Source organism: Culex quinquefasciatus, chromosome 2 (genome assembly GCF_015732765.1).
Source record: "Culex quinquefasciatus strain JHB chromosome 2, VPISU_Cqui_1.0_pri_paternal, whole genome shotgun sequence".
Lineage (NCBI taxonomy): Eukaryota > Metazoa > Arthropoda > Insecta > Diptera > Culicidae > Culex > Culex quinquefasciatus.
In genome coordinates, this window is record NC_051862.1 from 138805012 (window position 1) to 138831080 (window position 26069).

General features: G+C 37.4%; 2 protein-coding genes across 5 annotated transcripts; one reads left to right on the top strand and one right to left on the bottom strand.

Annotated features, from left to right (window-relative positions):
• Nucleotides 1–1550: 1550 nt before the first annotated feature.
• On the top strand, nucleotides 1551–2756 carry LOC6036645 (probable palmitoyltransferase ZDHHC24). The gene is made up of 2 exons (XM_001846619.2): nucleotides 1551–1673; nucleotides 1738–2756. The coding sequence occupies exon 2, from the start codon at nucleotides 1738–1740 to the stop codon at nucleotides 2602–2604; it is 867 nt and encodes a 288-aa protein (XP_001846671.2). The 5' UTR covers nucleotides 1551–1673; the 3' UTR covers nucleotides 2605–2756.
• A 2323-nt stretch (nucleotides 2757–5079) lies between these two features.
• Nucleotides 5080–18522, bottom strand: LOC6036644 (suppressor APC domain-containing protein 2). 4 transcript variants are annotated; one of them, XM_038257804.1, is made up of 3 exons: nucleotides 18452–18522; nucleotides 9563–10884; nucleotides 5080–5740 (listed from the first exon to the last, which is right to left on the bottom strand). In XM_038257804.1, the coding sequence occupies exons 2-3, from the start codon at nucleotides 10748–10750 to the stop codon at nucleotides 5321–5323; spliced, it is 1608 nt and encodes a 535-aa protein (XP_038113732.1). In that variant the 5' UTR covers nucleotides 10751–10884; nucleotides 18452–18522; the 3' UTR covers nucleotides 5080–5320. The 4 variants fall into 4 exon arrangements, with proteins under 4 accessions (XP_038113732.1, XP_038113734.1, XP_038113733.1 ...); XM_038257806.1 differs by having other exon boundaries at nucleotides 18479–18520; XM_038257805.1 differs by having other exon boundaries at nucleotides 18386–18458.
• Nucleotides 18523–26069: the final 7547 nt, after the last annotated feature.

Here is a 26069-nt window from a genome sequence, read left to right on the forward strand (position 1 = left end):
ATATAAGACATGCAAAGATGCAAGCCACTTATTGGGAGAGGAGTTTTAATTTCAACCAATTCGTTCACTTATTGTTTAGCGCATTTTAAAGTTAAGATTCAGATAAACCATGAGTTAATACAGGGGGGGGGGGGCTTTCCTATGACCAAAGAAGCTATTTTGTGTTATTGGTTTCCCCAAACAAGTCTCCATAAAATTTTGGCTGCTGTCCATACAAAAATGGTATGTAAATATTCAAACAACTGTAACTTTTGAGTGAATTTTCAAAGTTGTAGGTATTGTTGAAGACTTTTGAGAAAAAATAGGTACACGCAAAAAAACAATGCAGATTTTTTAATCAACTTTTTTTCACTAAAACTCAATTTCCCAAAATACGTATTTTTTTATTTTCGAGATTTTTTGATATGTTTTAGTGGAAAAAAATCCGCTACTTTTGAGCGATAGAGAAACATGGTCAAAAATCTGCCGCCGAGTTATGAATTTTTGAAAAAATATTAATTTTCGGGAAAAATTGAAATTTCATGCAAAATTAAATTTGGCTTATTTTTTTGTAAAATTGAATTTGCAATCGAAAAGTACTTTAAAAATGTTTTGATAAAGGGCTCCGTTTTCAAGATATAGCCACCGAAAGTTTGATTTTCGCGAAATATTTGCAGTTTTTCGTTTTTTTAAATAGTGACCATGAGTGATCATTTCTAATTTTTTTTTTAAAGTTTAGAAAATTTGCTGAGATACAGCGGTTTAAAGAAAAAGAAACAATAAAATAGAAGTTTCTAAGTCTCACCCAAAAAACCCAAAAAAAAACAAAGCAATCCACTTTAAAGACCCCCGGGTCTTTTGTGGTCTCTGTTTCAAGTTTCTGCTCATTTCTAGGCGTCCGAAGGTTATGTGTGGTGAGTCACCCAAAACCTCTTTTACGCAAATGGACCGAGGTTTTACTTCCCCATCCGATAGAAGGCCAGGCCAAAACGTTTTTTAGTCATGCACAAACAATAGTATGAATTGATTTTATAATTTATTCACAAATCTTGTAATAATTCTCTGTTTCCAATTTTTAAATGTAAATTAAAAATTCCTTAATTTAGCTTAGTTTGATACAATTTCCTAAAAATTTAAACAAATTCGATTTTAGCAAATTTTCAGTTATCAAAAGTCCGTCAATGAAAGATTAAATGTTTATTAAGACTCAATATGATTTGATTGCGATTTCAATTGCCACAAATATAAGGCATGCAAAGATGCAAGCCACTTATTGGGAGAGGAGTTTTAATTTCAACCAATTCGTTCACTTATTGTTTAGCGCATTTTAAAGTTAAGATTCAGATAAACCATGAGTTAATACAGTTTTTTTCCATCAGTTTAACATTCCATTAATAATAAGCATTTCTCCCTTAAATAATCACATCGTTATGATACTGTCCAACATAACCACCATTTTGAAAATAGCTCCCACAGTTGTGCGAAATCTTCTAATAGTTCTCAATGTCACGACCAGATGTCGCACGCCAGCAAGCAGCATAAAAACATAACGTCAAACGATTTTTATGCTCCATACATGGTGGGTGCAACCCCACTGCTGACAGTTTTCAACCCAATTTTTTGTGTTTTGACCCGAATCCGTAGCCATATGAACTGCATGTTGCACTCATTGGATTTAGGGTGCAGCGTTTAAGGTACTTTTTCTGTGTATTTTTGATGAATAATGTTTGATTTCAAGTTTTACTTGCTTCTTTGTAGATGGGAATGAAAATTCGGAAGCGTTTCCTGCCCCGTTGCGTTCAGGACGGCGTCGCGACGCTCTTCATGATTGGCATCATTCCAGTCACGTTCTGGTTTGAGGTGTCCGTGGTGATTCCGGGAATCCACGGAACGAATTCGGGCTGGAACTGGATCCACCTGGTGCCGGCGTTGTTTTTGCTGTACAACATCAGCACGAACATGTTGGCCACGATTTTGTGCGACACGAGCTGTGGGACGGAAGTGATTTCCGTCCCGCCAGATGTGGCCGTCGCATCGGGACAGGGTTCCCGTTCGTGGCATCTGTGTTCAACGTGCGAGGCGGTGGCTCCGCCCCGCTCTTGGCACTGTAATGCGTGCAGGACGTGCGTACTTAAAAGAGACCACCACTGTGTGTTCACGGGATGCTGCATTGGGCACAAGAACCACCGCTACTTCATCATGTTTGTCTTTCACCTGTTTGTGGCCACACTGTACTCAAGTGCCCTCAACAACTACTTTATCTGGTACATTCACGGAGAGGAGTTCCGCAATTGGACGTCCTTTATCAAGATGGTATTTCCGCTGGCCATGCTCGTAATCGACGCCTCCACCAAGCAATACTATCTTGTCATCTATCTTATCAACATGATTGGAATGCTGTTCACTGGAGTGCTACTCATCTACCACGGCAGGCTGATCCTCTCCGGTAGTGTGGTCCACGAACAAAACGGACGAGACTTTGACCTTGGCCGGATGGAAAATCTACGAATGGTTCTGGGCGAGCGGTGGCATCTGGCGTGGCTGTCGCCATTTGTTCGAAGCGATCTGCCTCATAACGGAGTCGATTGGGACCGGGTACAGCGAGAGGCGGCCAAAAGTAAATGAAGTACAGGTGCCATTATTCACATTTTCAGCGGTTTTTATACTTAAAATAAAACTGTTTCATCATATACTTAGACTTTAGTTTCTGAACAATAGTTTAAACGATTTTGCATAATAATCTAGTCAATAAAAGCATTTTAGTAGTTTAAAAGGGATTCACCTTTTTTATTCTATTCAATCACGTATTATTTTTTTACCGAGCCAAGTAGCCAAAAGGTAACGCTTTCGCCTCGTAAGCAGTAGATCTGGGTTTAATTCCCGGCTTGGACCAACACAACTGGTGATCTTTTCCCTTCGGGATTCGATTGCTTAGTAAAGGGAAGGTAGTGTATCGTCACAAACTGGACCTTATCACGACACCTTAAGAAGACAACCTATGGAATGTTAGCATTACGTTGATTAATATACTGTCACTGAATCCGCTTTGTAAATGCCGGCCCGATACTCTTCACCGGTGTTCCCCTCAGGAACAGGGAAAGATTAACTTTTATTATTTTAAAATTCTTTAATTGGACGCACAATTCTAATTCGGTTTCGGGCAACAAATCATTGAAACATTCGTCCTATCCCACAGAGTAAAAAATTGTGTAAGTTTGGAAGGTCTAATTTTGAAAGGTTGAATATTACTCTTTTTATGAAGTAATTTTACTTCAATTTTACTTTTCAGAGGTCAAATCACACATTTTTCCTAACATAAAAGATGTAATACTACCATGATTTGTTTTACTGTGCTAATATCCCGAAAAATGGTATGTTACCCCGAGCATGGGTAAATAACAAGGGAAATGCGTAATAATACCTTTCTCTGGTATCGATACCAAATTTTGGTATTCCTGGACCCTTTAAAATTTGTCTTAAGGATTATGCAAGAGCAAAATATGGTATCATACCAATTTAAGGTATTGTTTTAATATTGCAAAATTGCAGCATTTGTCAATGGTCGAACACCACATTTTGGTATTCTTTTGGTATTAAAGTGTTTTATCAAATTCCTCTGAAACTATGGGAAAACTTTGACCAATTTTGACAAAATAATTAATTTTGCGCTAAAATGATGAAGCGAATGCTTTCATTGAAAACCGGAAATGTCTAACTTGATTTTAAACATTTTTGATATACCCCCTAAAGAAATGACTTGAAATTGTGGAAAATTTCAGGATGGCACATTTTGGTATTATTTTGGTATTAAAGTGTTTTATCAAATTCCTCCTAAACTATGAGAAAATTTTGACCAATTTTGACAAAATAATTAATTTTGCGATGTCTCAAAGCGAATGCTTTCATTGAAAACCGGAAATGTCAAACCTGATTTTAAACATTTTTGATATACCCCCTAAAGAAATTACTTGAAATTGTGGAAAATTTTCTAAGTCAGGATGGCACATTTTGGTATTATTTTGGTATTGAAATGTTTCATCAATTTTCTCTGAAACTATGGAAATTTTTCAAAATTTTTGACGAGATAGTTAGTTTTGCGCTAAAAGGACTTGAAACCCAAAAATGTTAAAGCTGATTTAATTTTTTTTTTGTAATGTACCCACTAATATTTTTTTCAAAACGCGTTGAAATTTCTCTAAGTCGGGATAACCAAATACTTTGAAAAACGAGTCAATCAACAGATTATTGAATTTTGGCGAATTTCGATCCAGTTTCATTTTAATAATACTTATTTTTCAATCTTGTTATTTTTCAGAAGCTTCAAGAACTTCATGCACAGGCCGTTCATCAATGACAAATGCATTCGATGTGGTGAAGAATATCACTAAGAACAACATGGAATCATCAGGTGAGTAGATTTGGCTGTTGCATATGGATCATTTCCGTTTTTTCACTAACTGCAACTGCTGCACTAAAAATGGTATGAAAATACCAAATTTTGGTATTACTTGTTCAAATACCAGCGACCATAATGTGCTCTTGGTTGCCCAGTAATAGATGGTAAAATACCATCAAACCATACCAAAATCATGTATGTGGAAGACCACAGGAATACCAAAATATGAGTTTCCAAGGGCGCGGGAATACCTAAAAATAAAACCATGGCAATACCAAGTTTTGGTATTCAAGCAATGTTCAAAAATTCAGAAGACTTCAACTTGGTATTGAAGTGATTTTATTTTGTGGTATTATTTTACCTTTGGAATAACATGGTTTGGTATTGTTGTGCCCTTCCACATACAAGATTTTGGTATGATTTCATGGTATTTTACCATCTATTACTGGGCAACCAAGAGCACATTTTGGTCGCTGTTATTTGCCCAAGTAATACCAAAATTTGGTATTCCCGTGTTATTTACCCCTGCTCGGGACAAGATATAAAAAAAAGACAGACCAAAATCACCCCTTATACCAACCCTTCATGCAAATCGAAGATGGGAGATTTGTCAGAATATTACGCAAAAGCTTATTCACATTAGAGAAAATTTTTAAATACTTTAAAATCGGACATTTATGAATTTTCTTCAAAAACCAATCTAACTTCAAGTTCACTTTATTTAACAAATTTTCTCTATGCTGTACAATTTTGACGCGAACACACCTCATATCTCCTAATTAAAATCACACTTGGCTGTAAATGCTCTAAAACTGCCGCACCCGTCAAAGTGTCCTCAAACTCTTAACTCCTCTAAATCTGTGCTACCTGACTAGGGCAAAGAATCAAAACAACAAGGTGCAAAACGCAGTTCGAAATCTGTAATGGCCGCATCACTTCCGGATGCTAAAACACCAACTCTTCGGTGTTGGAAGTCATGCTGCTGGCCCGGTTGACCCGCTGAAGCTGCAGCAACTCCCGGATGAGCGAGGACTTTTCCCGCTCCAACAGGGACAACTTTTCATTTTTCTGGTTGATTTCCTCCGACAGTTGAAAGTTCTGCTGCTTCAGCCGGTTGACCGTCTCCGTTGTCTGTTGACCGCCACCGGTGCTGGCCGTTTGACCCTGAGGTCGCTGGGGTGGTTGTGGGGCCTGCGCTTGGTGATGAGGGTAGGCCAACGTCGGGGGTCGCAGGGCGAGGTTCATGTGCAGCGGGAAGCCACCCCGTTCCCAACTTTCGGCCAGCGTCATCAGGTGGCGGTTCACCTCGAGGACGCGGGCACGCTGCAGGTCGAGCCGTTCCTGGTGGGCGTCGGTCCAGGGTTCCTGTGGCGGAGAAGGAGTGACAATAAATGTGATTAGAATATTGCTAAATATTTGAATTAGGAATATTTTTCGAGCAAATTATCTGAAGTTTTGAATTTTCAACTAGTTGGGTTTTTGCTAAAGCTTTTATGGTATTGAATTACAGCTATTAAATTGTATCTGTCCCAAAGAAATAGAAAGCCTTTATAATTTTAGCAGGCCACAAAAAATATGATTTTGAAAAACTACAAAAGTAAATAAATTAGGTCGCTCAACTTAGTAGGCCAATAAATGAAACACCACCTCAACAAAACATGCTTCAGTGTTGCACATTCCACGTTTCATTGCCAGCAACACATGGCTGACCTTTCTGATTGAAAACGATAAGCACAAAGCATTGAAATTTGGGGTGTGGCAGTCAAATGCAAGTCAAATGAGTTGAACAGCTTTTAGCAGGCTAGTTGCAAGAGTTTGAAAGTGTATTAGGTGTTGTGCGATCGTTATTAATGTTTGTAGAGTGGTCACTAGGGTGACAAGAATTTTTTTTTTAAATTCTGGTAGTCTCAAGAGTTACCCCCTGGCTCGGTTCTTTAGGCAATAATAAGTATCTATGCCAATTTTGAGCCAAATCGTTTAAAGTTTAAGGGTCGCTTTTTATCGTTCTAGTTTATATGGGGAAAATTGCGAAAAAATGTGGGGAAAAACATCGATTCAGGATTTTGGTAGCAGGTGGTGCAGGTCTCGCTCAAAATTGCCCAAGTGTGAGATTCTTCTATGAAATTTAATTTCCTACAACTTTGTCGAAGGATGCAAGAAGATCCGATTTGATCCTGAGAAGTGTCAAATATACCGTAAATATATTCATGATTTCCGAGATAAACGAAGTAACTTCAATCAGTTAGGGTATTTTAACTATTAGTGGACCCCCTAGGAGAGACGACGCGCATTTTTCACAATTTTTCAATATTTTAAGCACTTTTTCATAACCAAATGAAATCTGAAGTCTTTGGACAATTTTGACTATTTGTTTCATCAGTAATTTGTTTTTGAGCAGAAAAATTGTCATTTGAAAAAAAAAGTTGTTTTGCCTGTTATGGACCCCCTTTTCCTATAATAAACCCGGGTCCATAATCCGATCGTGGCCCCGGGTCCACTATAGGAAAACTATTATTTTTATATCAAATTTCACCGATATTTGGTGTTTTGATGCATGGTGGAGGCTTATGATAGATATAATGAATAAAAGATGGATTTTTCATCATAAACAAATATGTTTTGTTAACAAATTTGGCTTAAAACAACAAAAAACCTAACTGGCATTTAAACAATTTTATTTTCGAAAAAGGTCAAAGAAAACGTTTTAAAAACAATAAAAACTTTAAAATGATAAAAAAAAATTTTTTGATGCACATTTTTCCATATAAATTACATAAAAAGTTGACCGAAACAAAACAATAGATTTGTTTACAGCTGCTGATAAAACTACGCATGTTTATTTTCAAAAAAAAAATTGTTATTGATTTATTATTATAAAACATTATTTCAAACTTTGATTCTGATGCTTCAGTTAAGTACAATTAACTATAGTTTTTTATTAATTATAAATTCTTACGGCTTCAGCATTTTTGATACTTTTAACATGAAAACAGCTATATTTATACTCATAATTGAAAAATATGCAATTAGGTTGATAACAACAAGCATTTATTGTATGTTTAAGAGAAACTTTTGCTTAAATTCACAGTTTTCTTCATTTTTGAAGGTTAAATTAAAAGGGGTCCACTTTTGGAAAAGTTAGAATTTTCGTTGTCCTATATTGGACCCCCCTAATTTTTGCTTGAAAATGAGCAGTTCTTCGCTTTATTTTAGTATAGTTAATTAAACTTATATTATTTCAACTTACTGAAGTTAAATAATCAGTCAAAAAATGATTGGATAGTTAATTCAATCATAAAATAGAAATGCTGTTTTGTTGTGAAAATGCAAGTGGCCATGGCTGATTTCAGAAGTCGAACTCATAACACTTATTTTGGCAAAAAGGACAATTCAATGTCAGTCAACATTGTTTTAAATGATGCTGAACATGCCAAATAAAAGATTTGCAGACATCAAAACCCCTTCAGAGGGTCCACTAGAGGAAAGGGGTCCACTAATGGATAACGTACCCTATTTGATTGGTTTGGTGGCAGCTAAGCAATTCTTGAGTTTTTTTTAAAGGTCCAATAAACCAAATTTTCCGTTTTTTGCTTTTTGGGTGTTTATTAATACCCCTGACTTAAGGCGGATTCAAAAACACCCAAAAAGCAGAAACTGGAAATTTGGTCTATTGGACCTTTCCAAAAAAACTCCAGAATTGTTTTTGCAATGGGATTGTGCAACCCAGCAACAAAAACAAATTGCCGGTGGTTTGAGATTCGGGGGAAGGCTCTCATTCGTATGCCGAGCGATGAAAGCCGTGGCGCTGAGTGTCAACAAGCGGTAAACAAATGTGGTGAAAATTTTGGACCTAATGGGCAACTAGAAATTCGCCAAGAAAAAAGTGAAGAGTGATATATTGTTTGCTTCATCTCTACGAGGAAAAAGTTAATTATTCTTGCTCACTAAAATGAAGATAATGACAGCACGAATCATTTTCAAGTGACAGATTCCTGTCAGATTTGATGTAATATACAATATCGTTGAATTAAAGTGGTAGACCCAAAATAGGTACTAGGCCCAAAGTAGGGACAAATACATTATGATTTTAAGCGTAGGAAACTGCATTTCAAATTGTTTTCAGTTGATTAGACTTCTATTTCATTAAAATGTTGGTGGGTCTCGTGGCGCAGGGGTAGCGGCTTCGGCTGCCGATCCCGATGATGCTATGAGACGCGGGTTCGATTCCCGCCTTATCCACTGAGCTTCTATCGGATGGTGAAGTAAAACGTCGGTCCCGGTTTCTCCTGTCTCGTCAGAGGCGCTGGAGCAGAAATCCCACGTTAGAGGAAGGCCATGCCCCGGGGGGCGTAGTGCCAATAGTTTCGTTTTTTTTCATTAAAATGTTAAAGATTTCTGAAACAAATATTTTTTTGCCCCCAAATTTTTGGGAATGGTCTTGGGGGGAGGGGTAGTGGCGGATTTTTGGGACCGATTTTGAATAATGGCCGCTTAAAAATGGTTCTTTCAGAAGCTAATAATTGTTTAGCAAAAAATCCTAAAATATTGTGTCCTAGGAAAAGTTGTTTTAAATTTAATAAAGGTTCTATATCTGAGAATTGATGAAGATAGGGTGACTATTGCGCCCTCCACAGGTAAAACACTAAAACATTTGCTTTCTCCATACATTTTGATGATTTTTTCCATACAAACTTCAAGCGATTAGAGGGAGGGATTCCCGTGGTCAGAATGAGGTCAAATTTGGAATTTAGCCTAGTGATGGGTCAATCTTTGATTTCAAGGGGTAGCCCCGAGAAAGCCCAGATTTGAACCACCCTAGTGTCCACGTGGTTTATGGATGTTCCCTAACAAAACCTGTTTGAATCAATTTTTGATAATTTTAATCTATTTATCAATGTGTTGAAAAATGTGGGTGGGGGCACACTTCATGCTTCATTCTATAATTTCGATTGAACAATAACAATTTGTGATTGAACTTTTGGCTTATGGTGAAAATATGAGAAATGTGTCTAAATATGTTTTTCAAATTTAATTACGATTTAGAACGAAATTTCAAAGACAATTGAGTAAAATGACACAATTTTTGTTGTGGGGCATTTTTTGATTTTTTCCTTATGCTTCTGCCATGAAATAATACCAATGCGATCTTAAATAAACTCAACAATAGCAACAGCCAAATCAACTCACCATATGCGCCCCTGGCCGGCCGAGGTATTTGAGCCGATCCTGTACGCTCGCCAGCTGTTTGAGATACCAATCACGGGCCTTCTCCACCGCCGTCAGCCCCTGCACCAGGATGTCCTTCTCCTGTTCGATCTGCTTCAACCGCTTCAGCATACTGTAGTCGATCCCGTTCTGGAGCGTATGCCTTCGCGGTTCCCTCCTCCGACTCAGGGTACCTCCGCCCGATCCGCTGGTTTTCTTCTGATACAGGTGCATGCTGGACGATGGGGAACCTCCACCGTTGGACAGATCAATCTGTCCATCGGCTGGACCTCGGGTGAGTCGCGTCTGGGTTTTGTCCTCGTTCATGAGGAGGGACATTTGCCAGTTTTGCAGGGCGTTGCGGATCTCCGCTTTGTCCATGCTGTTGGTATTGCTGGCGTTTTGGGTGTTGGTGGGTTGGTGGTTCCGCTCGAGGTTCAGGGAGACCCGCGGAGGTTTGGGAGGCCCGTACGTGCCTCCGGGCAGGATAATTGGTGGAGACTCGAGCACCATATCGAGATCACTGTCCGGGTTGAGCAGCTGAGGCATGCTGAGGGTTTTCTGTGCAGGCATGGCGTTGTTTGGCCGCACGGTGGCCGTGTTTGGAGCGGTACTGGTCCAAGGGAGTTTGATTGGGGAGTCGAGATCCAGTAGTGGGGCGGATGGTGGCCTCACGGAAAGCTTCGAAGGTGATAGTGGGAGCTTTTCGCTGTCTTTGGACGACAGTCTGCTCAACGGAGGGGGTGGTGGCGGCGGTGACCCCGAACAGTCCGACTGATTCCGCACCAGACAGATCTTGAGCCCGCTGCAGAACCGTTCGAACGAGAGCAATCCGTTCGGGGGCGTCACCTTGCGCAGACTGTCAATTACGCCCCGGGGCAACCCCTTGGAACCGTCGTCCTGCCAGCGATCCTCGATGTCGGCCAACTTGACGAAACCGGTTTTCCCATCGTCCATGATGTCAAACAGCGTCCGCATGGCAGCCACGAACGACTTCGGAAGTCCTTCTGCATGTTGCTGACTCTGCTGCTGCTGTTGGTAGCTCAGTTGATGATGATGCGGATGCTGCGGTTGAGCCAGCTGTGGCTGATAATGCTGTTGCTGCTGCTGCGGCTGCTGCTGCTGGTTCAGCGTGAGAATATTTTTGCGATTTCGGTTCGTCGCTGCCATTGCGCGGCGTTGATGTCACTAATTTCGGCGACCCGTCCCTCTTAAAGGTTCATGGTTCGTGCACTACTTTTTACTTTTATTGCCAACTATTATTATTATTGCTGCTGCTGCTGCTGCTGAACTAGCTCGTCCAACTGAAGGGAAAGAGAATGGTTAAAATTAAGTATTCCTTGAGGGCAAACCGCACTCTCGTTGAGACACGGCTCTTGGCAGTGGGTTGCGCCAAAAAATTGAGTTCACATTTTTTTCTTCTTCTTCTGTATTTGGCAGTGGGGCGGGGTGGCGACGGCAGTGGCTTTTTGGAGCTCCCTTTTGGGCTTGGTGTTTGTTTACGATCATATTTTGCTTCGATTGAGTCACAACTCGCGACGATCACTGCTCGCTCAGGGTATTGGGAGGATGTGAGAGATCGTTGCAATTTATGTTTCATTATGGATTAGAATATAGTTGGTAAATTAACCTTAAATTCTTATTGATTAAGTTACACAAAATTATAAAATTTCGACTTATTTCTCTAATGTCGAAGTGTAAAACCCTGTTCGTTCTTAATGTAAACATCAACTGACGTGAGCAGGATAGATTCTTTGATTATACTTCGTCACTGACCCATTTGCATTGTTTTACTTGAAATTAGTTTTCTGCTAAATTCAAATTTGGTGTAAACCATCAACATTTTCAGCTAAGACTACACAATACAATAAAACTGGATAAAGGCCGTTGCATTCTCAATAATTGTCCCAAAAATAATATTTAAATGCAGTTTTTTCAACGATTCAAATTGTTTTTCATACATAAAATTATTACATTCGACAGAAATTTAGTTTTTTTTTGCAATCATAATTTCAAATTTTACCTCTCATGACTTTTCACTATTAGCTGAGTGATTTTTTTTAAATGTTCTCATGAATATCGATACTCTTCCGGATATTTGCCACGTCCTTCATCCTGTTTTCCGTTCTCATCATTTCTTCCAAGCGTCTTTTTCAACAATGTTACCTGACACTTTACATGTGCAAAGGATATCCTTTTAAACTTAGAAAAAGGTCACTGCATCACGCCCCAATCCCCGAAGGAGCCTTAAGCACACACACTCTACTCTTCAAGATAAACACACACACTTGAGCACTGCTCCTTCCGTCGCCGCCAGCGGAATGCACTTCGCCGCTCAATTAAGCCCGCAAACATGATGACGACGACTTTAGGCATTCGCGGATTTCAGCTGCACTTCTTCGACTTTAACCATTTAGTGCTCAAATTACAACTTCCCTCCCTCTCTGCGTTCTTCCTGCGATTTGCTCCGTCCTGTGTCACACAAGTTACACTCTCTTTTTTTCCCTCTAGTAAACGCTTCACAGTTTTATATAAATCACCAGATTGAATTTGCAAACAATAATAGCCGCCAAAACCACGCTGGCTGCCCACTTGGGGATAATTGCAATCAACGGCGGCTGTACGCCGCGCGTAATCCACCGCCGAAGAAGGGCAAGAGGCTTCTTTTGTGGCACTCCGTGTAAGACGATGATTGCTTCTTTTCACCGGCCAGAGCAACGAGCCAGTGGCTGCGACCAGCACGAAACGAGATGATGAGAGTCTTTAAAAGCGAGTCTTTAGTAGGCAGTCAAAGCCAAAATAAATCCAAACTATAGCCCGTTTAGTGAACGAAGGGGGAGTTCTCTGGAAAACAACAACGTGTATTCTTAAGTTTTTTTTTCTATATCAAACAATTTACCTCATCGGAAATTCTACCCAAAGTTTTGCAGAAAATTCTGCAAAAGCAAGCTTATTAAATCGTTATCTCAAGAGAATCCGATTCTCCCAACATTCGAAAAATGTATTCTTGTCTAAAATCGTCTGGAGAAAACGATGGTGAAGTTTAATTCAAAATTGAATCGCATGTATATTGGGAAATTGCGTGTAAAGCTGCGCAAAATGCATCTGAGTTTGATTGAAATCGAATATCTGATGACGCCATTCAATTCAGCTTCCAATTATAACTGTCAAGTTTTGTCGCAAAACTTTGCGGTGCCAAAAACGAATTTGGTGCCAAATTGAGATTCTTACATGTTTTGACAGTGTCAGGCTCCACCAAATTTGAGCTTGATCAGAAAAAGTCGATTTCGAATTTGTACTTTTATGTGTACAGTTGAGGCGAAATGAGCCATAGATAAGAAGTTTTTTTCCGAAATTTACGCATAATTTGATTTCCTTTTTGAGATTACCCCTCTACTGCCCAATTTGTTTTCGAAATTTTGTATTTTTCCCGTGTTCAGAAAGTCATTTTGAGCTACAGTCATCCCACAATATTCGGAACACCCACAAATTCGGAAAACTTTTGTGATAATTTGTCCATAGCATGCCAAATGAATCTTTTCTGGTGACCTATTCTATTTTTAGGAGCTTTATTTGGACATTCTCTTGCTATTTTACTAGCAAAAGGAGATCTTTTTGCCTTCCTCACTGAGGTAAGGCTATAATCCTGCTCTAAAAATGAACTTTTTATTAAAAGCTCGAAGACCCACCTTCATATATACATATCGACTCAGAATCGAAAACTGAACAAATGTGTGTGTGTGTGTGTATGTGTGTGTGTATGTGTGTGTGTGTGTGTATGTGTGTGTGTGTATGTATGTATGTGTTCAAAAATCTTGCCAAGTTTTCTCAGCACTGGCTGAACCGATTTTGATCGAACCAATTGCATTCGACTTGGTTTAGGGTCCCATACATCGCTATTGAATTGTTTGAAGTTTCGATAAGTAGATCAAAAGTAATGTATAAAAATGTGTTTTCACATATATCCGGATCTCAATTATATGCATGTAAACGATGTCCGGATCCATCATCCGACCCATCATTGGTTAGGTAATCAAGAGACCTTTCCAACGAATCCACAACATCGAAGATCTGGCAACCCTGTCTCGAGTTATGACCACTTAAGTGATATTTATGTACTTTTTTGAAGCCGGATCTCACTTAAATGTATGTAAACGATGTCCGGAACCATCATCCAACCCATCGTTGGTTAGGTAATCAAGAGACCTTTCCAATGAGTCTACATAATTGAAAATCTAGCAACCCTGTCTCGAGTTATGACCACTTAAGTGATATTTATGTACTTTTTTGAAGCCGGATCTCACTTAAATGCATGTAAACGATGTCCGGAACCATCATCCGACCCATCATTGTTAGGTAATCGAGAGACCTTTCCAACGAGTCCTTAACATTGAAGATCTGGCAACCCTGTCTCGAGTTATGACCACTTAAGTGAGATTTATGTACTTTTATGAAGCCGGATCTCACTTAAATGTATGTAAACGATGTCCGGAACCATCATCCAACCCATCGTTGGTTAGGTAATCAAGAGACCTTTCCAATGAGTCTACATAATTGAAAATCTAGCAACCCTGTCTCGAGTTATGACAACTTAAGTTATATCTGTGTACTTATTTTTCTGGACCTAAAAAAAATAGCTGAAATATGTGTCCAAACCACTTTTATTACCCATTATTGGTAAAAAGTGAGGAAGGCATCAACCACATAGGTGGATTTAGTTAGTTTTGAATAGAAAACTGCAGATCGAGGCTGTTTTGTTCACAGCTGCAAAACACTGCCTCCAAATTGCCTGTTCCATAATTGTGGAATGTTATTGTGCCTCCCACAATTGTGGAACACCTGAATTTAACAGATGTTTTCACAAAAAAAGTTATCAGACCATTTATAATACATTATTAAGCTTTAGTTTCATTGTTTCCGGTGTGTGAAGTCATTATTTTGTAGAAAATATGTACTCCTGGAGAGAATCAAAGTTTGTTTACATCCGTAAGAAAAAAGTGTTCCGAATTTGTGGATTTCAAGGGTCAAAGTATTTCTTCAAAAACTTGATATAAAAGTTAAAATTTGCAGTTGTTCGATACAGCATTTGAAAGATCGCAAGAAAAACTTTCAAGTGAAGGTAAAAGCGAATCATTAAGTTCAATTATCGATTTTCTATGATTTTTTTAACATTGGCCGATCTGTAAACTGTGTTCCGAATATAAGGGATGACTGTACTTTTGTTCTACGAAAAACTTTACTTCTCTTGTTTTACGCTTTTCTTGTTTTATTTGTAGTTTTTTAATTTGCATTTATCTTGCTTAGTTTATGTTTGTTTTTGGCATTATTTGGTCCTCCTCCTATCATTACATTTTGTCTTTCACATTTTTTTCATGTTTATAGAGTCACTTTTTCAATTTTTGCCTGTTTTTCACATTTTTTTTCTATAAAATGATACCATTATTATTAACATTGTTTTAAAATACGTAGAGGCACAGTCTGGGACAAAACAAAAATTACTGCATACTTATTTTGATATAAAGTATAGAAAATGTTGGTGAAAAATACAGACAAAGTTGACCCCAGAAAATATAACATTTTTAAAAACATTCGCAAAGTTGGGCAGTTAAGATATTCAGCAATCATTTGTTTTCAAAATTTGAAGATTGTTGCGGTACTGTACATCAAAAAATTTACAAAAATTCAAAAGATTTATGAACTAACCCAACGTGTCCTTTTCAAATAAAACAGTACAATTGATTTATTGCCTTCAAAAAAGGAAATTAACTTGAAGTAGAGAAGTTAACATACCATATTTTTTTATTTCAATCTGGTCTGTAACTGCAAATTATTTTTTAATGAAAATTCTGGACTCATGGTCATGTTATTACTTAGAGTTATTGACAGTTTTTGCAAGTTAAATTTTATTATTTCTGAATCAGCAAATTTCAGAAGCATTAATACAATAGAACTTTAATATGTCTATATATTTTTCCTATGTTTAGAACATAACTCATCTAATGTTTTTGATTCGCATTATATTAATTTTGCTTAATACTTTGTAAGTTTCAAATTACCCAGGAGTATCGACCAAATATCCCGGAAATCGAAAGGTTAAAAATTTGCCGGTGAATTTTTCACGAAAAATTTCCGCTCGTCACACTATAGGAACAACAATTTGAAATAAAATTGATTCTTGCCTTACCCCATTTTCAATCAAATTTAACTTGCAGAGCTGCAACTTCCAGTGATAAAATTTTATCAAAGTTTTCCACCAAACTCAAGCCTACAAAATAGTATTTATTGCATATTTTGTGTCTAAAATAATCTATCCATATCCATATCAGACCAAATGTCACCCAAAATCACGCTAACTCCTGATGGTTACAAGCAAATCCCTTATGTATACACATATTTTTTGTAATTGTCAGCTCTAAAACTTTGTAGAACATTATTACACTCTAAAAAATAACCCTGCAAAGTTAGAACAAAAACAAAAAAATAAAAATGAAAAAAAAGTTCTAAATGATAAAATGCCCCTTCTAGGCTATTGCAGATTTGAAATGTACATTGAATTCCCCATAAAATGACATGTGCCAAATTATTTAACAGTTCAGTGACGAAAAATAGCAGAATTTCTGAAACTACTTTTGGGTAATTCTCTACCAACTCACACGACATCGGGAAAAGTTGCCCCCACCCCTCTTCGATTTGCGTGAAACTTTGTCCTAAGGGGTAACTTTTGTCCCTGATCACCAAACCGAGGTCCGTTTTTTGATATCTCGTGACGGAGGGGCGGTACGACCCCTTCCATTTTTGAACATGCGAAAAAAGAGGTGTTTTTCAATAATTTGCAGACTGAAACGGTGATGAGATAGATATTTGGTGTCAAAGGGACTTTTATGTAAAATTAGACGCCCGATTGGATGGCATACTCAGAATTCCGAAAAAACGTATTTTTCATCGAAAAAAAAACACTAAAAAAGTTTTAAAAATTCTCCCATTTTCCGTTACTTGACTGTAAAAAAATTTGGAACATGTCATTTTATGGGAAATTTAATGTACTTTTCGAATCTTCATTGACCCAGAAGGGTAATTTTTTTCATTTTTAACAAAATTTTTCATTTTAAAATTTCGTTTTTTTTTCTAACTTTGCAGGGTTATTTTTTAGAGTGTAACAATGTTCTACAATGTTGAAAAAAAAATACGCTTTTCGAAATTTTGAGTAAAAGTAGATACTGGAAATCATTTCTATAAAAAATACAGATTCGTTCGGGAAAAGTTTATAAATTCCACTAAAGTGCTGCAGTATTTTCAATAACTTTGTCTTCCTTACATGTTTCTTGCCAAAAATAACCCCTTTTGCATCTTCCGGAGTTAAATAATATTTTTTATATCGTACTAGATATTGAACTTAAAAAAAGGAGCTCTGGTACTAAAAAAAAAATAAACCTTGTTACAACTATCACGCGCAATTTTAGTACAATCATACATTTTCCTGGATTTTAAATGCATTTTCAAAGTAGGGGGAGGCGAAAAACTAAACTTTGAAAAATACTTTCAACAACTTATAAATGGACAATATAAAAAGGTATTCAGGAAAACAAACAATCTAAATATTTAAGAATAATTTTAAAGAAATGCTCGAGAGTAACATAAGTTGAATCATCAGCAGAGTACAATTAAAATTTGTAGGACTAATATATTTGTATGACATTTTTGCATTATAAGGTTGCAATTGCCAAAAATAAGCTTGGTATTAATATGCCATGTACTAAAATTTCAAAAAATCATCCAATGCAGAAAATATGCCACGGTGTAGAACAAACTAATGTTAAAAAAAATCGGTCTGATATTTGGCACCGTGAAAGAAGGGCTCTTTCTCGACATTTTGCGGGGTCTACCGAAATATTTCGTTGGGGGTCTAGAACAACTTTTTTTTTGAAGTTTTTTTTTCGATTTTATGGGATATTTGTTCAAAAAAGTCACAGAAAATCGGTGCATTCATGTTGATATCACACAAATTTCTTATGAATATGTTTTGAGAACTCTAACCAACTATATTTGACCAATATTTGACCTCCAACAAAAAAAAATTCGAGCCAAATTTACCAGATTTCTAGCTTTCTTTGAATTACCCCAAAATCCAAGCTGCAAACCCCGATACGACCGAAAATAAATCTTTTCTTTGTACAATTTGTCATGAAAATTTAGCAACACATTTCCGGATACGAATTTGAGCAATAAACAATGCAAAACATGGACCATTTAATTAATTAACTGTTTATTACCCAATAGGATCCGAAGAAGATTGTTTTAGTCCTCTTCCACATTACACCATAACATTTAAAAACATTTTAGAATCAATCACATTGTAGACAACAGTTTTCTAAACAAATTCCATAAAAAAGTATCTGTTTTAGTTCGAGAAATTTTGGAGAAAGTCACTATTTATTTTAGGATGGTGTAATGTGGCAGAGGAATTAAAAAATATTTGTCGGAGCCTATTGGGTAATAAACAGCTAGATCCCGCCAAATGTCGGGAAAGAGCCCTTCTTTCACGGTGCCAAATATCGAGCATACCGATTTTTTTTTTCATTAAGGACTCGAAAAAATACACCGTGTCAGGAGTAAGGCAACATTTCTTCTGTGTTACTAATAACGCAAATGTTCTCCCTTAGCCATAATACACACCATTATTTTTTTCCCCAGAGATCTTCCTTCTTCTAAAACGCGGAATCTGACCAGCCAATAACCAACCGCCACCGCCGCCGTCACTGCGCACGATGCAGCGCAACCGCTGCGCGACTAAAACGTTTGAAGAACCTTATGAAGAGATCACTTCACCACAACTCAACGGGGGCCCCAACACTGCCCAACACTTGGACTAACCAGGGTGTAAAACCAAAAAGAACGCACCGAGCAACGCACTTTCGCGATTCCGATCCGAACGACTTTAAGCACAAAACGATACTAAAGAGAGGTTTTAAATTTTTGCTGCTCGTTTGCTGGCTGGGCGGGTTAAGTCGGTTGCTAGTGTTAGTTAGTGGGGCTGCTTGTGTTGGTGGATGGTTGGTTGAGAGAGCGTTGAGCGGCTCAGCTGCCCGTTTGGTGCAGATCATCTTGGTTGGCAGCAGCAGCATCTGAGAGCAGAAGGTTTTAGTTCGATGATCTGTACTGCACGGGATGACGATGATGATGACGATCGATGGCGTGGTGTCACACACAGGTACAGCTTGATACCTGAATGGGAATGAGCATCTCAGTCCCGAGTAGGGAAGGGTGAGAAGATCGAAGCAGATTTCGTTTAATAATGCTGGAGACTTCGACGACCGCAAGTGAACGAACTTTAGACATCAATGGTTATTTTAAAATATTAATTTTGAATATAAATTACAGTCGTTTTCAACAAAAATATATTAGAATGAGATTTTAAAATGTTCGTTTGTTATAACAGCATTATTTACGATTTAGAGCATTTCAGTTCACTTTTACTGAACTATTGCCCAATTGTTCTAATCTTCAAGATAAGAATATTTATATCTTTAAATATTCATAATTAGCTGCTTTCAGATCATATTAAAAAATAAGTTTTCAAGTATTTTTAAAACAGTTTAACCTCCATCAACTCGGGTGCCTTACCTTTTTCTGAAATTTGCAACCAAAATATGCGCCCTTCTCCAGTATGTGACTTTCGCTGCACACGTGCCAGCATCCCGTGGCTGTTGTTGTTGATGGCGTGTTTTTCAAGCCACCAGTTGAAAACCTTTTACTATATGGTTTATGTTTCTACCACACACATACAGCTGTGGCACACCCACACCAGAATCCGACAAAAAGCGCGATCACCACAAATTCAAACTGTCCAAACTGGTTCTTGTAGTATGGGTTGTACGAGAGAGAGAGAGAGAGCGAGAGAAGGAGGCTGAACGAATAACGAAAACCTGTTCACAGCACTATAATACCTACATACTTCTTCTGTTTGTGTACTGTGCATGAGGGCACGATCCTAAAGTTGGGCTCTAATTCTCGATCGTGGTTCGTTAGAAAACGTTGGTCGTTTTGCGATCGATGATTGTTTGCAGATTTATGATGTTTGCTTTGAGTTTTTACATTATTTTTCATTGAAATGCCCTTCGATTTGTAGTTCACACTGCATAATCCTGTTTAAAGCAGTGTGAAAGAATATTTATGTTTATTTATGATTGTTGAAATCGCCAATTTCAACAAAGCCAAAGATTTGCAACCATCCATAATAATTTCCACAAGAAAGTTTCTATTATGAATACAGTTAAGAAAATTTAAACTTGGGGAACAGCATGTTATTCCAACGGGCACCCAATGTTGGCATAGTAGTACTTTGACGTTCATTTACAGCTGCTAAAGTTTGTTTGCAACTTAATGCGAATAATAAACAGCTCCATAGAAATTGAGCAAGCCAGTTTTTTTTTCAAAAGTTTTGTAAAATATTTTGTTTTAATACAGTCCAGACTCGATTATCAGAAGGCCTCGAAAAAACATTGGATACGATTATCAGATTTTTTTTTTCGTTCTCTCATTTTTTATTGTGGAGCTTAAGAATAATCCCTAAACTACGCTAAAGTGATTTAGAATTTTATAATTCAGGATGGCAGCCAAAATACTGGTGATGAAATATTGAAATAAATTTGATTAAAGTGGGGTCGCAGAAATCGAATTTGATGTGCAAAACAAGAAATTTCAAAAATCGAAAAAAATAATAATATTTTTTTGTGATTCGATTATCCTAAGTCTTATGCAAATCTTCGGATAATCGAGACTGGACTGAAGTGAGAAACAACAAATGAGATGCATATAGGGGAAATATACCCATTTTAATCACATTAATCCGTTCGACCAATTCTCATTACTTTTGCCGTTTTTCGCTATTAAATCAACATTTTCAGATGTATCAACAATGAAGAGTTGCTTGATCACTATAATTTGAGCTATTTATTACTTTGGAACAGTCAAAAACACATTATTTAAGCTGTAATTCAAGATCAAAGTGCTGATGGCCGATAATAGAAATAAGCTGAGAAAGGGTATAATTCCCCTAATGCAGAAACTTTACACAGGCGTGCCCACTTGCTCGAACTTTCACACTCAAAAGTCTAGTTACAATATTTATTTATTTTTTATTTCTTAACAATCAAATGTTACTTATTTCAACGTTCAACTGTTTCGAAATAATTGAAATTTTGTTTTGTGTTTCTTTCTTTTAAATATAAAATTTATATTTTTTGGAATCAATTGATTGAAAAATTACATGAGAAAACAATATTTACTATTTTGTAGAGATGTGAATAATATAAAAAAGTATGAATAAACTTGCAAAAAAAAAAAGCTCAAAATTGAAATTACAAGCCACGGTGTCAACATTTGAATGAAAAAAAGTGTGACATAAACTTTGAAAAATATTTGCAACGGCCTTACTGCGTTAACTTTAAAGTGAAGTATATTTTTTATGTAATTTGAATAAAACTTATGTTGCAAGACAGATCAAAACTTATGTTGCAATCAGACATCAAATAGATACTTTTACTTTTAGTGAATTATTTGGCTGTAAATTTTTGCTCGGGGGACCCCTTAGATCCCATTTTCTGATAATAATTTTATCATATTCGTGTTCCTGAGACAATTTCACCATAGAAACATGCACAAAAATGTTTTTTTTTTCATCCATTTTAACCCTTAAAAAAATGAAAATTGAAAAAAAATTGAGATGCTGCTTTTTTTCTGGTGTCATCTAGTATCCTTGGAAACGAACTTGAATTTCAATAAATGTGAATCGAAGATTTTTTTTAACTTTCATTTTTTAAAGGGTTAAAATGGATGAAAATAAACATTTTCATGCATGTTTCTATTGTGAAATTGTCTCAGGAACACGAATATGATAAAATTATCATCAGAAAATGGGATCTAAGGGGTCCCCTGAGCAAAAATTTACAGCCAAAAAATTCACTAAAAGTAAAAGTATATATTTGATGTGTTAAACTGCCTAAACCAAAGCGTTCTCAGTCTAAGATGGTAGTCCCAGATGTCCCCTACAAGCTGCGAAGCTGGTCGAACAGAGTTGATATCTGGATGGAACACTTTTTTATTTGAGTTTAAAAATTGTGCTATTTTTTCACTAAAATGCCAATAAATCCCTTTAGATTCAACCAATTGGAATGCTCTACCCTGCATTTTGTTGCATTTTCTAAGCTTTTTCAGATGCATTTTGAATTTTGAAATTAAATTAAATTTTGCCCAAGTTACAGCTTTTTAACGATTTTTGACGTTTTTGAACCTTCAAACTTTGTGTCCCGATTTGCCCCACTTCCCGTTGACCTAGAGTGCTCATATTTTAGCCAGATGCTAGTTTTATATGTACAAACAACCCCTGAAAATTTCAGGCAGATTGGTGAGGTCGATGCGAGATGGGTATGCTTTGCTCGAGGACTCGCTCTTAAATCAATATAAACAAAATATTTTTAAAAGGGACCATCCATAAACCACGTGGACACTTTACGGATCGGAGTTTTCCAAAATTGTGCACGCACCATACAAAAAGATTTTTTTTTGTATGGAAAATTGTCTATGAGGGGGTGGGTGATTTCCGGGCTGAAATTAAGACTCAATATTACATTTTATCAAAAATCATAAATCCTAAAAAAAACTTTGTCAAATGATAGACTAGAAAATTATCACAAAAAAATGTTTTCAAGAATGTTTGTTTTTCATCATTTCAACATAATTTTCGGCCGAATGGCCGAACAAATGATACAAAATGACAACTTTGGTCAGTAACCAATGTTAACATAAAAAAACCCTTAATTTTTTTTACCTTCAAAAACGACCCGAAGAATCAGAGCGGTTTTTTTTTCAAAATGCTTCGAAATTTCAATGGAAATTTAAGTGCAATCAGTTGGAATCATTTAAAAATGCATTCCCCTGCGTTTAAAATCATGTTTACCATGTTTTGGTTTATTCCAAAATCTTTTGAATTTTCAATGTACAGATCGCACAAAGTTTTTTTTTTCGCAAAAATTTTTGTTTTCTACAATTTTTTTATTAATGTTTGCAAAACTACTGAACTAATGTAAAATGCTTTTTGATACACTTTTGCCTTCCTCACTGAGGTAAGGCTATAATCCTGCTCTAAAAATGAACTTTCTATTAAAAGCTCCTAGACCCACCTTCATGTATACATATCTACTCAGAATCGAAAACTGAACAAATGTCTGTGTGTGTGTATGTGTGTGTGTATGTGTGTGTGTATGTGTGTGTGTATGTGTGTGTGTATGTATGTATGTGACCAAAATTCTCACTGAGTTTTCTCAGCACTGGCTGAACCGATTTTGATCGAACCAGTTGCATTCGACTTGGTTTAGGGTCCCATACATCGCTATTGAATTGTTTGAAGTTTCGATAAGTAGTTCAAAAGTTATGTATAAAAATGTGTTTTCACAAATACCCGGATCTCAATTATATGCATGTAAACGATGTCCGGATCCATCATCCGACCCATCGTTGATTAGGTAATTGAAAGGCCTTTCCAATGAGTCCAAGACATTGAAGATCTGGCAACCCTGTCTTGAGTTATGACCACTTAAGTGATATTTATGTACTTTTTTGAAGCCGGATCTCACTTAAATGTATGTAAACTATGTCCGGATCCATCATCCGACCCATCGTTGGTAAGGTAATTGAAAGGCCTTTCCAATGAGTACAAAATATTGAAGATCTGGCAACCCTGTCTCGAGTTATGATCACTTAAGTGATATTTATGTACTTTTTTGAAGCCGGATCTCACTTAAATGTATGTAAACTATGTCCGGATCCATCATCCGACCCATCGTTGGTTAGGTAATTGAAAGGCCTTTCCAAAGAGTTCAAAACATTGAAGATCTGGCAACCCTGTCTCGAGTTATGACCACTTAAGTGATATTTATGTACTTTTTTGAAGCCGGATCTCACTTAAATGTATGTAAACTATGTCCGGATCCATTATCCGACCCATCGTTGATTAGGTAATTGAAAGGCATTTCCAATGAGTCCAAAACAATGAAGATCTGGCAACCTTGTTTCGAGTTATGACCACTTAAGTGATATTTATGTACTTTTTTGAAGCCGGATCTCACTTAAATGTATGTAAACTATGTCCGGATCCATCATCCGACCCATCGTTGGTTAGGTAATTGAAAGGCCTTTCCAATGAGTCCAAAACATTGAAGATCTGGCAACCCTGTCTCAAGTTATGACCACTTAAGTGGTATTCATGTACATTTTTGAAGCCGGATCTCACTTAAATGTATGTAAACTATGACTGGATCCATCATCCGACCCATCGTTGGTTAGGTAATTGAAAGGCCTTTCCAAAGAGTCCAAAACATTGAAGATCTGGCAACCTTGCCTCGAGTTATGACCAAATAAGTTATACATTGTGTTCTTTTTTTCTGGATCTAAAAAAATAATGAAACCACTCATATACCCATTTTTGGTAAAAAGTGAGGAAGGCATCAACCACTAGGGAGCGGCCATGGCTGACTGGTTACGGTGTTCGCTTTGTAAGCGAATGGTCCTGGGTTCGATTCCAATCTGCTCCCAACGAGAAAGTAAAGGAAATATAAATCTTGAAACTCTGAACATGAACGAAAAATCAAAGTCGCTCGGAGTCGGGGTTCGATTCCCCGTCCTTTGGATTGGTAAGCAAAAATGCTAACCACTATGCCTTCGCGACTTAGTGAGCTATGACTGGAATTAGGAATACTGCTACTATCAACTATATACGCGCTGGGTCCTTGTCCATTTGACAAGGGTTCGGAAGTTCTAAATAACGTTTGAATCCGATTGGTGCAAACGTTCTTCAGGGCGGGGCTTGTCGATAAAAGCTGAGGTACCTCACGCTCGGCTAGCCAGCGTAGAAATGGGTCACCGAAGCTCGGCAGAGCTAACACCTTCCAAATGCCTATGCGAGTTATTTGCAAGTATAGAATGTAGATCTAAAAAAATACATGGAAACAACTCAATTTGTAAGAAGCGACCGCGTGGTCCCGCTTGGTTGGTTGCACACACACACACAAAGTGAGGAAGGCATCAACCACATAGGTGGATTAAGTTAGTTTTTCATTCAAATGCTGAGACTGCGGCTTGTTATTTCAATTTGTATATTTTTATTTTTTTTTTTGCCCCAATCCCCCCACGACAGCGACCAGAGTCGAGGGACAAAAACTTTTACAAATATTTGCTTCGGCTTAAGACTATTTTTCCCTTAATTTAAAATACAATTTGGTTTCAAAAGAAAATGCTAATTTTTAGAAGAATTGCTTGCAGCACTGTAGAACCGACAAGCAAAAATTGACAAAAAGAAAACAAATCGATATAAATAAAATGGTACGTGACAAGTTTCGTCGTCTATTAGCGTCGAAGTTCTTTGGCAATATTGCTTCAAAACTGTGCTCTAGCCTAAAGAAAAAGGAAATCTTTCCCTGTTCCTGATGGGAAACACCCGTGAAGAGTATCGGGGCCTGCATTTACAAAGCGGATTCAGTGGTGACAGTTTATTAATCAACTTAATGTTAACATTCCACAGGTTGTCTTCCTAAAGTGTCTTGATAATATCCAGTTTGTAACGATACAATACCTTCCCTTTACTAAGCAATCGATTCCAGAAGGGAAAAGATCACCAATTGTGTTGGTCCGAACCGGGATTTGAACCCCAATCTACTGCTTACGAGGCGAAAGGGTTACCGCTGAGCTACGTGGCTCGGTCAGCCTAAATCAAACTAATACCACATAAATCTATCATTGAAAAGTCGCAACTACAATCTAAACAACTGGCTTTATGTTCAATGCCACATATTTACGTTTTATTCTCTTTCTCTGTGCCATTTCTTCTAAGCACGAGACCCTCGTATAGCTCAAAACAGTGGTCACGCGCACCTTTTTTTTCTGAACGCTCATTTTATGGTCCATTGTGAGACTGTGTTGGCTTAGCCAAACTAAGCCAAGTAAGCCAATCAAGCATGCTGTTTGCGTGTGCTTGTGTCTACGATTCTTCTAAAGGTAAGTTCTACGAATGTCTCAATCTTGTGATCTCTTGGTGTCACGACACTAGAAAAAAAGTTCTTTGTATGGCCTGTTGATCGTACACACGGTGTGCTTCCCGAAAGTGGGACACCGTGTGCTGAATGTGCTTTGAATGTGTTCAAAGTCGACTTGATCTTGCCTGTTTCGCTGTGTGGTGTCGTTTGGCTTTGGTCAGGGATTATGCAAGACTCTGTGTTCTTGTCGACGGCCGTCCGACGTCGCAGAATAACTGTAAATTCGCCAAGGCATGACCCTTTGGGAGGAAGAGAGCGGTACCCTAAAATCAGCTCTGCTTATCCTAACTCTTTGGGAGTAACTTCGAAAGGGTGATGTTTCTTCTTTGAAACGATTACACTAGTTTGAAGATTATTAAATTATATTTTCTATTAAATTTTCACAAAACATTAAACAAATATTT

Coding starts and splice junctions, on each gene's coding strand:
- LOC6036645 (XM_001846619.2), top strand. CDS start 1,738: ATGGGAATGAAAATTCGGAAGCGTTTCCTGCCCCGTTGCGTTCAGGAC.
- LOC6036644 (XM_038257804.1), bottom strand. CDS start 10,750: ATGGCAGCGACGAACCGAAATCGCAAAAATATTCTCACGCTGAACCAG. Junction 5,741..9,562: donor GCCGGCCAGGGGCGCATATG/GTGAGTTGATTT, acceptor TCTCCGCCACAG/GAACCCTGGACCGACGCCCA.